Source organism: Ursus arctos, chromosome X, assembly GCF_023065955.2.
Source record: "Ursus arctos isolate Adak ecotype North America chromosome X, UrsArc2.0, whole genome shotgun sequence".
NCBI classification, from domain to species: domain Eukaryota; kingdom Metazoa; phylum Chordata; class Mammalia; order Carnivora; family Ursidae; genus Ursus; species Ursus arctos.
The window spans coordinates 3,503,083-3,516,340 of record NC_079873.1 but is presented as its reverse complement, the minus strand read 5'-3'; the positions used below and the strand labels follow the sequence as shown (position 1 = coordinate 3,516,340).

At 41.9% G+C, this 13,258-nt stretch overlaps 1 protein-coding gene across 4 annotated transcripts in view; it reads left to right on the top strand.

The window, feature by feature from the left end:
* Window positions 1-13,258, top strand: part of LOC113240804 (neuroligin-4, X-linked) — a 327,232-nt gene that overhangs the window by 308,899 nt on the left and 5,075 nt on the right. For all 4 annotated transcript variants that reach the window (XM_057309949.1, XM_057309938.1, XM_057309948.1 and 1 more), the window contains 2 exons: window positions 1,594-1,779; window positions 5,450-6,239. In XM_057309949.1, coding sequence (XP_057165932.1) covers window positions 1,594-1,779; window positions 5,450-6,239 — 976 coding nt within the window. The remainder of the gene's footprint in view (window positions 1-1,593; window positions 1,780-5,449; window positions 6,240-13,258) is intronic.

Genomic DNA, 13,258 nt, shown 5'->3' with positions numbered 1-13,258 from the left:
TGGTTAGAGAGGGGGTTTGATGGCCTCGGTTCTAATTCCTGTTACTTCAGGGCCCAAATCAGTCCGTGTTCACATCGGCACTGGAGCAGGCGATCGCAGGAAGTTAATGTGCACTAATTGAAATGAAGTTAATGCCGTGGCCCTTGGAAATGCAGTGGACGATGGAAATATCATAATTGGGTGTTTGGGGCAGGGGCAAATAACAAACTAAAATGGTTAAAAAAAAAACCCACTTTTTATGACTTGCATGTTTTTGGGTCAGAAGGCTTGTGCAAGAAAGAGGGGATATAAAGTTGGGTTCATGCTTGTACAATAAATTAACCTTGGCTGGTGCTTTCCAAAACAACCGTAGTTTTGAATTTCAGCAGGAGAGTTATCTGTCTATCGACAAAATGGCTTCAAACCTCAGAAGGAAGCCTTCATCCAGGTCAGGATCTTTTTGCCACATGAAACAGGCAAGGAGTCCAATGTCTATGTGATCACTTTACTCCCATAAATGCCTTTTTTTTTTTTTTTTTTTTTTTTGCAGCTTCTAAGCGGGAATTAGGAATTTGATGCCTGGGGAGTGAAATTAGTTCCTCAGGTTACGGAATCTTCCTTCTTCTTAAAATAAAACGTACCAGCTCATTCGATTTTAGGAACAGTTGGAGTGATTTGAATATGCATTGTCATTTGGCTGAGATGAAAGACTTGTGTGTTACTGTGTGTGACTCTGGTGTTTGTCCTGTAGGGGAAAGATACAGGTGCATGCTAAGTAAGACTGGGATCTCATGATGTCTATCATGTACTTTGAAACTGAAGCATTAAAAGGAATTCAATGAAAATATTAATAACAAATTCAATGGGAAAAAAACTGACCTATAATGCTTTTATACACATGCTCGTTCTCTTAAACATCTACACAGAAATCCCCCCAGCCCAACACATGTACTATTTTTCCCTGAAAAACTTTTAGGATTTTCCCTGAAAAACTTCTTTTAGGATTTTCCCTGAAAACACATCTTTTAGGAGACTTTCTCACTTTGCAACCAGCATGTGCACAGGAATAATAACCTGAATCTGGTCAAATTTATAGTCTCTGATATAATCACGTGTTATAAATATTTTAGACTGATTGTGTCTGATACAGTAACCCTATACAAACTCAGAGGAGACATTGTATCATAGGGTCAACAGAAACAATAACCATTGTAACAATGATTTACATAACAAAATTGGTCCTGCCATGAGAATGCTCTCCAGGGACGCCTGGGTGGCTCAGTGGGGTAAGCCTTTGCTTTCAGCTCAGATCATGATCCTAGGGTCCTGGGGCTGAGCCCCATGTCAGGCTCCCTGCTCAGCGGACGGGCTGCTTCTCCATCTGCCTGCAGCTTCCCCTGCTTGTGCTCTCTCTCTGACAAATAAATAAAATCTTTAAAAAAAAAAAAAAGCAAAGAAAAAAATGCTTTCAATGCTCTCCAGTGGTGCTTCTCATCTATAGGGAGACCAGCAAAGAATGAACAAGGTAGACCATGAGATACCTGTTCAAGGACCGGCAACGTGCATGTGCTTTTTAATAGTTGACAGCCCAACATATCCTGTGTTCTCTTGCAGGGTTTTTAAGTACCGGCGACCAGGCGGCCAAAGGCAACTATGGCCTCCTGGATCAGATCCAGGCGCTACGGTGGATCGAGGAGAACGTGGGCGCCTTCGGCGGGGATCCCAAACGAGTGACCATCTTTGGCTCGGGTGCGGGAGCCTCGTGCGTCAGTCTGCTGACCTTGTCGCACTATTCGGAAGGTAATAAGGGCATCCCCGTGCCGGGGGGGGCTGAGAAGGGAATGCACACGGAGTGCATATCCGAGGTGCTCGGTGGTGGTGTTGCGCTAAGTCTCGCTCGCACCCTCCACCGAAAATCCCCAAAACAGGGGCGCCTGGGTGGCGCAGCAGTTAAGCGACTGCCTTCGGCTCAGGGTGTGATCCCGGCGTTATGGGATCGAGCCCCACATCAGGCTCCTCCGCTATGAGCCTGCTTCTTCCTCTCGCACTCCCTCTGCTTGTGTTCCCTCCCTCTCTTGCTGGCTGTCTCTATCTCTGTAGAATAAATAAATAAAATCTTTAAAAAAAAAAAAAATCCCCAAAATGACATGGACTCCCATTCTTCTAAGTCAGCTTTCTTCCCATGTAAACCCTATTTTGTCATGTCACTTAAATTAACAATGAGATGCCCGTTGCAACAATTGGGACGAAAATGACTTCTTTAGAAAGACCAGCACTTTGCTTCTGCCTCTCTGACTTTATTCGGTCCGTTTTAAATGTTATCTTTTTGGTCAACTTTAAATTCGGTCAGCTTCTCATCTCAGCTTGGGGAGGGTAACACAGAAGAGAAACAGTGATGTAGGTAAGGGTTGCAGATTTGTGCATTCCGTAAACAACGTGGCTCACGGCCATGTGGTTTAAAAGTCGTTTGTCTGGGGCGCCCGGTGGTTCTGTCCATTAAGCGTCCGACTCTTGACCTCAGCTCGGGTCATGACCTCAGGGTCCTGTGATCGAGCCCGGCATCGGGCTTCATGTTGGGTGTGTAGCCTACTTATGATTCTCTCCCTCTGCCTCTCTCCCTGCTAAAAAAAATTACATTAAATAAATAAAAAACAAAAATCCTGACCCACCCTAAGTCAAGGTGGCTCCCTTGTGTCCGTGGGGGAAGTGTAGCACCAAAGGGGATCTTGAAACTCATCTACTCCAAAGCTACCATTTATAGAAAGGAGATGGCAGCTCAGAGAGGTTGCATAACCCACCTAGGGTCACACAGCAAGCGACAAAGCCAGGGAAGAAACCAAGCTTCCCAGACCCCGACTCAAACCTATTCCCATCCTTCCCCTTTAGCGATGAAACATCGGGGAAGAGTGGGAGGTGCTCTTGATCTTCTGTGCAGAATAGACTTGCCTTACGGGTTCATGAATATCTGTGCATATTCCCCATCGCCTCTCCTATTTGCTATTTTATGTACCAACTGCTTTTGCACTTGAATGTTGCGTCGTGAACTTCAGACTTCCTCTGACGGTGTTCAGCAGGCCTTAGGAGATAAAAACACTCAGCTTGAGTAGAAATTTTAAGTGGTCCGGACACCAATGTGACAAGTGGATTTTCAGCGTAGTAAGGAGATTCAGAATTCACCCGTCGATAAGATGCCCAGTGCAGGACCCACAAGCAACCATCAGTCAGATCAAAGCTGACAAAGTTGTAGGTGATTTCATAATGTCTAACGAGAGCTCGAATTAGGGGCTCACACTTATATTGACCCTTCATTTTTACAGAAATGAAAAAGTGAATAATGAGAGGGTTATACCGATTCCTTGGTAATATCGATTCCTGCAGCATTCCATGAAATATTTAGACTTTCCCGTTTGTCAGTGGGTATAATCCCCGTTCTCGAGTGAGCAAGTAGTCAGGACCGGCTTCCGTAGGAATCAAACACTGTAAACCAGATCTAATTGGAGAAAGAGCATTCATTACTTAAATCAACAGATCGGAGATGAGTGGGCTCTGTGGCAGGGCTGCCCGTGGGTCATGTCTCTGTGGGGAAGCTTTTCAAAACAACCCAACAATATATAAATACCCAGACTGTCAGCCTTAGAATTGTACTTGTAGCAATGTAGTCTAAAAACACCATCACCCCATGCATGGAAAATGTTTTCATGAAGATGTTCACCACGGTATTATAGCAAAGACTCAAACGCAAAGCTCCAGGATTCAAAAGACAAGAAGGTTATAAGAAACAGGTGCATTTGCTCAAAGGAACAGTAATTGGCATCAAGAAGTCTGGAGCAGGGGCCCAGGAGCCTGGGAAACCCAATGTCAACGCTGTGCATGTATTTGACTCAGTGGTAGAAAACAGAACGTTGAGTGGCAAACAGCCCCATGGCCGTGACACCAAAATGCTGGCGTATCTTGAATTTTCTAGTATGAATGATGGCATTTTTCTTTATCTAATTTTTCAAGGTTTATCAGGGATTATAGTCTGTAACACACACAGACACACACACACACACACACACACACACACACACACTGCTACATCAGTCACGGCCAATCAGTGTAAAAGGGGAAAAAAATAAAACACGTAACTTGTAGCACAATTTTTTTTCTAATCCTGATTATTTTAACTTACGAAAGTCTTCCATAGACAAGTATCGGCATCATTTCTTTCGCGGGTTTCCGCACATGGATCTTGAGAGCTAAACACACAGGTCAGTAGTTGTACATCTCTGAGAGTATTACCCACTCTGGGAGACCGGCCCCCGAATGACTTTGATGTTGCATTGAGCAAAGCCGAGCCATTGAAAATCTTCTCTTGTGTGTCCTCTTTGGGCCATGTTCCAGGCTTGAGAATCGCATCTTCCTGATTGCAATCATGTTTTCCTCACTTGATTGCTTGCATGACCTTAAAACGCTACAGGGCACGAACTTCTGGGCTCCCGGCTGAATTATTCTTCCAGCAACTCCCGAGGCATCAGAGCTGCGTCATGCTGGAATTCAAGAAAATGTCAGGAAGAGATAAGAAACAGAATGCTATCATTTTCTACCCCATCATCTCTTCTCCTGCAGTAGTGAAAAATAGAGGGTTTTTTAAAAAGTTATTTTACTTACGGACATTCATATTCTAGACTGATGTGATAGAAGATTGTAAGCTACATAGAATTTTACTCATCAAATTGCCCAATTTTTTTTTTTTTCATTTCTCGCCAAACACAGGTTTTTAACTTGTGACAGAATACAAGACAGAAAAGTCTGGGCTTTGAATTGATGCGATTTCGAGAACAGTCATTTGTTGAAAAATACATTTTAGTTGGGCAAGCAACTGAGGATTCCTTTAGGAATCACTAATTTAATTAATATTTTAGTCGTAAAAGTATGTATGTGATATATTGACGGTGGAAATACAAATACGTGTTGGAATTTATACTCTGAAACTGATTTCAGCGCATGGTTTTTTCCCCCATAATGAAGTGGTACCTGGTTTCGCCAGTGAGGCAAAACGGTCTTTGACGTCTTTCTGGCACAAAGCATATTTTTCAGGAATGGGGGAGGTGATAACTCGCTGAGGCTTTATTCACAGCATCTGGCGATAGGGATGCCAACACGAAATTGGGGAAGGGTAAATGGAGTGCATGGGTTTTTTTTAAACCAGTGCAGCTAAATTGTAAATGCAGTTTCATGTTCTTAAGCCCTGCGTGTGCGTGTGTGTGCGTGTGTGTGTGTGAAGAACACCCCAGCTAACCAATGTCCAGCAGGAGGGGGAGGGGGAGAGAAAGAGATGGAAATGACTAAAAACTCCTGAAAGAGCTGAATGCCACTGTATCCAGAAATTCACATGCCCCGGAGACAATCAGAGCCTTCTTTGCGAAGTAAAAGCTGCTTTTCTATCTTTCGGGTTTTCATTTGCATGTCTACAACTCTGCACCTGCAGGTCTGTTCCAGAAGGCTATCATCCAGAGTGGGACCGCCCTGTCCAGCTGGGCAGTGAACTACCAGCCTGCCAAGTACACTCGGATATTGGCAGATAAAGTCGGCTGCAACATGCTGGATACCACGGACATGGTGGAATGTCTTCGGAATAAGAACTACAAAGAGCTCATTCAGCAGACCATCACCCCCGCCACGTACCACATTTCCTTTGGCCCCGTCATCGACGGCGATGTCATCCCAGACGACCCCCAGATCCTGATGGAGCAGGGGGAGTTCCTGAATTACGACATCATGCTGGGCGTCAACCAGGGGGAAGGCTTGAAGTTTGTGGATGGCATCGTGGACAACGAAGATGGCGTGACGCCCAATGACTTTGACTTCTCCGTGTCCAACTTTGTGGACAACCTTTATGGCTACCCGGAGGGGAAGGACACGTTGCGGGAGACCATCAAATTCATGTACACGGACTGGGCCGACAAGGAGAATCCAGAGACGCGTCGGAAAACCCTCGTGGCTCTCTTCACGGACCACCAGTGGGTGGCCCCCGCGGTGGCCACCGCTGACCTCCACGCTCAGTATGGCTCTCCGACATACTTCTACGCCTTCTATCACCACTGCCAAAGTGAAATGAAGCCCAGCTGGGCGGACTCAGCCCACGGCGATGAAGTGCCCTACGTCTTTGGGATCCCCATGATCGGCCCCACTGAGCTCTTCAGCTGTAACTTCTCCAAGAACGATGTCATGCTCAGCGCTGTGGTCATGACCTACTGGACCAACTTCGCCAAAACCGGGTATGTTCTTCCCACACTGGCTTCTTACTTCTCTCCTGGTTTGTCTGCTTCCTTCACATGGTTCTTCTTTCCATGACACATACACACACACACAATAACGGTGGAGTGGCCGCGTTGTGTCCTCACCCCACGTTGCGTTGTATCAACCAGCATTTGGCCAGCGTGTTAATTGCATGACTAAAAACTCTGTTTTCCACCTGCCGGTTCAGGGCTGAGACATACATGGCAATTCTATTGGACGCTGATCCCAGAATTTCAAGTCTCAGTAGGAACCTGGTCTCCTTTGATAAATAATAGGGTTATCGAAACCCATGTGCCACGTGGCCAGTTGTCTTTATTGTGTAGCCAAGAGGGTAAAGTCAATCTCATAATACATCTAGGAAATACTATGTGTGGGAATATATACTATATAGTAACACACATATATGTATATACATCTGTACTGTTTCTCTACAGTTATGAGATTTATTTCCTACATATGCGTATATTTACAGATATATTCATTTAAGTATGTCATACACATTTATTTCATAAATAAATACCCATTTCATATATATGTGTATATATATGTATATACAGGAAATAAATGTATATAAATGTATATAATACACCTCAAAGGAAAGTGTATAAATATATATATACTTACGTGTATATATATATTTCTGTATATTTTTATATATATATATATATATATATATATATATATATATATATATATATATACATATGTATGTATAGGGAAGTGTATAAATGTATACACACCTCAAAGGGAAGCTTGTTCGCTAAGCATAGCGGAAAATATACAAGACCCACACATAATAATTGATATCACCAATGTCGTCTTCAACAGCGTCTCTGCAAACAACAAGAGAAAAAGACTCCCCAACCTTTCAAATAGCTACAAACATCACAGCATCTTTTCAGTTTTCTCTTGTCTAATAACATAATTGTGGAAATTAATGAGCTATCATTCTGTTCTACCTGCATCCACTTCTCTCATTAACCTTGAGCCTCATGCCTGGAATTAACATCAGAGATGCCCAGCGCTCCGAGGGTTGGTGAATCTCCCCGTGGCGTGCCGTGTGTCGGAATGGGGTTCCCACGCTGCGGCAGCCCCGCCCCAGTGCCTGAGTCCTGTGCACCTCAAAAGACAGGATGTGGGGAAGCTGAGGGTTTCCGTGCTTCCTCAGGGCTTTAACAGGTGTCATTCTTTCCAATGACCCCAAATATTATTGGGTGGCAAGTGCTTTCAGAGTATTTTGTGGTCCTAGCAAAGGTATGGCGTGCTTGTAGAGTGCCAAGTGTATTGCATGGATACCCACTTTGAACTGTTAGATTTAACTAGTTTGGTCTAAGAAAAGGTCCTATGAGGGTGTCGGGGAGGGAGAATGCATGGACGTTTGAGAGAGGTGCATGCCTGTCACCTGAAGGTTGTTTCTTCAACAAGGAGATGACTGAGGTCAAGTCCACAAGTATTTATCTATAATCCTTGTTTATTATATTATTATAACGTCCCTAGGGCTGCTATAACTGTATGCCACAGATGGTGTGGATTAAAACCACAGAAACGTGCTGTCTTACAGTTTGGATGCTAGAAGTCCAAAATGCAGGTGTTGGCAGAACCGTGCTCCCTCTAAAACCTGCAAGGGCAGGTTTCCTGCTACTTCCTAGCCCCCGTTGGTTTGTAGGCTCTCTTTGGTGTGCCGTGCTTCCAGCCACATCCCTCCAATTTCTGCATCTGCATCCCGTCCAACCTTCCTACGTGTCTCTGTCTTTAGATGGCCATCTTCTTATCAGGACGTCGGTCATATTACCTTAAAAGTCCAACCTGCTCCATCTTATCTCAACTGATTCCCTCTGTAATGACCCTATTTCCAAATAAGGCCACACATTCTGAGGGACTGGGGGTTAGCTCTTCAGCCTATGTTAATTTGAGGGGGAACACTTCAACCCATCAGCCCTCCTGAAGGCAGGATGATGCCCAATTGTGTCCTTGAACTCAGATGTGTGATACCTTTCCTAGCAAAGTGTCACATTCTTAAAGCAGAAAGACTCACAAGGCCATTTCCCAAATGGTGGCCACGCTCGTTCACTAACACTGGCGTCCACCCATAGCACTCTTTACGTAATATCTAAACACACCATCATTGCTTACCTTCGTTAAAACCACATACTTTTTCCCCTTACATGTTTGGAAATGAACTTCATATGATTTTCTTAAATGGGAAGCGACTATCATTCATCACCAGTGTAACTGAACCATTAAAAAAAAATGGTAAAATCCAAACAAAGCCATTAAATTCTCGTTAGCTCCTCTCGCCTTGCCAAAGGCTCTGAGGCTGATGCTCTCGCGCTGTTTAACAAAGAAAGAAAAAAAGATAAAGGATATTGGTGAATGTCACGAGATGGGAAAGAGCTCCTAGCTCCAAATGGACCTTTTCACCAAGACCTATCAAAGACTGAGCCAGGATTAGAAATACCACAACATTCTGTTAGTGGGTGCGTTTTCATGGCCTCACTTGGGTTCCTAAGATCTCCATGCCTACCGCCTGTGTTTCACACCCCGCATATGGGGAACATAGACGCAGAGCTCTTGATGTGGCCTGGGATTCATCACGGGCCACAGACCTTCATATGGCCATTCACGGTATGTGCTCAGGATGCTTGTGGCCTTCATGAAGGTGCTAAAGATGGTGGGACACATGGGAAAAGAGTGAGCACATCAGCTGCGAGGAACAGCTCTCCTCTGAGGGGAGTCAAGAACTTCAGAGAGAGTTGAGCTCTCGCTGAGCAAACAGGAAAGAGACGATGGAGAGCTCTGGATGTCAGTCTGAAGGATCTGGACCGCGTCCAAAAAGGAGCTGGTTTTGCTTCCGCAGTGCATGCCGATCCCAGGTGAAATAATAAATACTTAGGAATATTAATATGCAGTGAGTTTTCTTAATTCAGCTGGAAAGGTCATTGAAATGACTGAAATCATCCTTTAGAGGAAGTCTCTCAGAACTTCCTCTAATGTGAAATGCAAAATGCCATTTTCCAGCGTGAGTAGGCGGTAACATTTCCATAGCTGCTGGTCTAACAAGAAAATGGAGGAATAAGGGGATGTGAGGTCTGCTGATTTAATTATTTGTCAATACATCTCAAAGTCCTAAGAGGTGGTTGGTAGTTATTTATTTAAATAGGGTGGTGGTACAATAAGGTCTGTGCAGAGGAGTACTTCCTTGTCCCCAGGGGGCTGCTTGAGGGGTGCAGAGGAACATGAGCCAAAATGGTGCCCGTAAGGGAATAACATAGGATAAAACATATCGATGCCACTGGATGAGGGGTGGTGCTTAACTCTGGACTCAGACCATGACACACAGACCATGACACAATACACAGAGAACCATCAGCTGCTCCCCATAGGCAGTAGAGAGACAGGATCATAAGAGTATCTCACCATCTGTCCATCACAACATGTTGCTATGGGGAGAGGAGTACATGGTCTCAGGACATGTATCCCCATCATCATGTGGTGTTGCTTCCAATCTTCTGCACCTTACAGACAGCACTCTGGTGTTCCTTATTACTGCTTTTCATACAACCCAAAGCTCATAAGTCTGACCTTCTGTCTAGGTTTCAACGTCTATATTACATGGTATGCCACCTTTGTTGTTAAGCACGGGAAAGTAACGTTGGGAATATGTGTGTAGGTGGGAGACAGGAAGGAGAGAGGAGAGTTCCTGGTAGCTAGGAGGCTGTTTCCGTGACCCAGGTGAGAAGACTCACCCAAAACAGTGCTGGAAAAACAACATAGGCCAAAACATGTACTTGTCTACAAATAAAGCTGATGTAGAAAGTTTTGATAAACAAGAAGTCATGTCACGGAAAAACTAAAACGAATTCCAAGGTTTACAGAGCATGAGAAAGTTTCGAAATCTGTGTCATCCAAAATCTCTTTGGGAGTATAAGACCCGCCTGGTGCATAGAATCCAAGTGCTCATGGACCAAACACCGATTTGGTTTGAGCTCTTTGCGGGAAGAAGTGGCAATAAAGGGAACACCAAGGAAGACTTGATCTCTCTAGAACACATTGCAACAGGCAGCACTTTGAGCAACCCAATGATGCCTTGTTCATCGAAGGGCTTACTTAAATGCTATCAAGTTAAGAGAATGGAAAGACAGTTTCGGCACGGCCAATGCAACCAACACAGATTTCAATTTTTTTTAATTTGTTCTCAGGACATTGGTGTAAGGCTGCATGAATTTTGATCATGTTGGTTATCTCGTGATGAGTTTGTATTCAATCTTTGCAAAAAGCAAGAGGCGCTTAGGGTGGAGGGCTTAGGGACACCTGCAGCCTCGGTCTGGTCTTAAAATGACCTTTCCTGCCAAAACACATTTTAAGCTGAATGAGTGAACATCTGTCTTGTGTAGGTGGACATGTGTCATCGAACCTATTTTCTTGGTGCATAGGGTAGTCTTCTCCTTAGAGGTCTAGTAACTAATAGCTACTAAATTATGTTGGGTGTAAGGAGGATCTTACACCACCAAAAAGAGCCTCTCAGAGAGTTTACTGATATTTTTAAAGAAATCATACTACCTATCTCTAGCAAATAAAATGGACCACAAGAGCTTAGAAATGCACTTGACTGTTCTTTGCCAAAATGATGTCTCCAATTATGACAGGTGAAAATGTCTGTTCCAGGTGCTGGGAAATGCAGATATGCATTGAGGTTTTTACTCGGGAGGGAAGATACGTCCGTTTCTTTCTATCCTTAATCATTATGATCTTTAATTTTATTCGTGGAAATTAAAACATGCCACCTGCAGAAGTCAAGTCTAAAAAGCAAGACACTGATATCCCACTTAGAGGTCTTGCTGTCTTTGGAGTGTTTGACAAGGAAAATGATGGACTTTCATAAGCTCTGTGAGTTTATCTTGGGTTAAGGCTTCTGACTGTGCATCTCCAAGAACTTTAATAGATAGATTGTATCAGGCTAAAGCTTACTTATCTGGATTTTCAAAATCCTCTGCTCTATTCTTTGAGAACAAAATAAATGTGTTTCTTTACCTTTCAAATGCACAGTGAATTTCATCAAAAATAGTCCAAAATCGAACATGAACAGAACACTCTCTTTCCGAGATGCCCTCCGCTTAATAAAAGGTCCACACAGCTAATAGACCCAATTCAGTGAAATCAGATCAATGGAAAAATAGTAGGAATTCTCACCATCTTTCCTTGCTTTTAGAACAATAAAAATCGATGACAAATGTTTCCATGGCAGATTCCAATTAAATAGGAATTTTTTCAAAAATTTATTCCAGAACACTCAAAAGAAACATGAGATGCTATACTGAAGCCAACATTTTTATGAAACATGTAAGAATTTTAAAAAGAAGAGATAAAATGTTTATTTTTAAATATATTAATGCTTGTAAATGGACACATAAATAAGAAAACTCATGGCATTAGGACCTATAATTTTATGTTTTATTTTCTTAATCCTATTAGTAAAATAAAAGCACTTCAGTTAGTGTGTATTCAGTTAAAAGGTGAAATTTCTTTTTCTGGTATACCATGTATATAATTAGATCCATATATATATAGATAGATAGATATCTACATATGAAGTATATTTTATGCAGTGTATACTATGGTATACAATATATTTTCATACAGTATATAATATACAGTATACTTTAATATAGCATATACTATATATATACACAGTATACCATATATACTGTGGTATAGAATATATACTATATATACTATATAGTACACTGCATATATTGTGGTCTACAATACATTCTATACATAGTACATAATATACTATGGTATCAGTATAATTTTATACAATGTAGACTATAGATAGTATGTATGCTGTGATGTACAATCAATATTATATACAGTATATAGTATACCATATATACTATAACATACAGTATACTTTTATACAAGGTATACTATAGACAGTATATAATATACTGCATATGCTGTGGTTTATAACATGCAATATACAAATACAGTATACCATGTATACTTTGGTGTAGTGTACAGTATACTTATATACAATATATTCTATACTGTCTGTAGAATATATTGTATATGCTGATTTATAATATATACAATATACAAATACAGCATACCATATATACTGTTATATACAGTAAATACTATGCGCAGTATACAGTGAACCTTATGTACTGCAGTGCACAGTATACTTTTATACAACGTATACTATAGACAGTATATAATATACTGCATATGCTATGGTTTATAACATGCAGTAGACAAATACAGTATACCATATATACTTTGGAGTAGTGTACAGTATACTTTTATACAATATATACTATATTGTATATACTATGATTTATAATATATACAATATACAAATACAGTATACTGTATATACTGTGGTATACAGTAAATACAATGTACAGTATACAGTGTACCTTATATACTGTGGTATACAGTATATAATATACTGCATATGCTATGATTTATAATATATGCAATATATAAATATACTATATATACTGTGGTATACAGTAAATGGCATGTACAGTGTTTCGTACACCGTATATACCGTGGTATACAGTATAGTTTCATACGGCATGCACTATATACAGGATATAGTATACTGTATATGCTGTGGTTATTACAGCATATGACTTTATAGTCATCTCTCCCTAAGCAATTTTTAGGTATTCTACTTCACATATTGGCAGAAGGGGATAGTATTTATTAAGCTGTCGCTATTTGCGCCACACTGTGTAGTGATTATTTAACCTCCATCACTAACTTCCAATCCCAATATTCTCACCCATTCTTAGATGAAGGTGATGAGGCCGAGAGAGGCTTAAGAGTTTGCTCATGATTTCACAGCTTGAAGAGGGACAGCTGCAGGGCTTAAGGCATGAAAATGCTTTAGACAGCCTCAGACTGAGGGCAAAAGTCCTTCCTTTAGCAAACGCTGCACCTGCTGGTCCATGTATTGTTTGCATCCTGCCCAATTCACGGTCATGTGTGT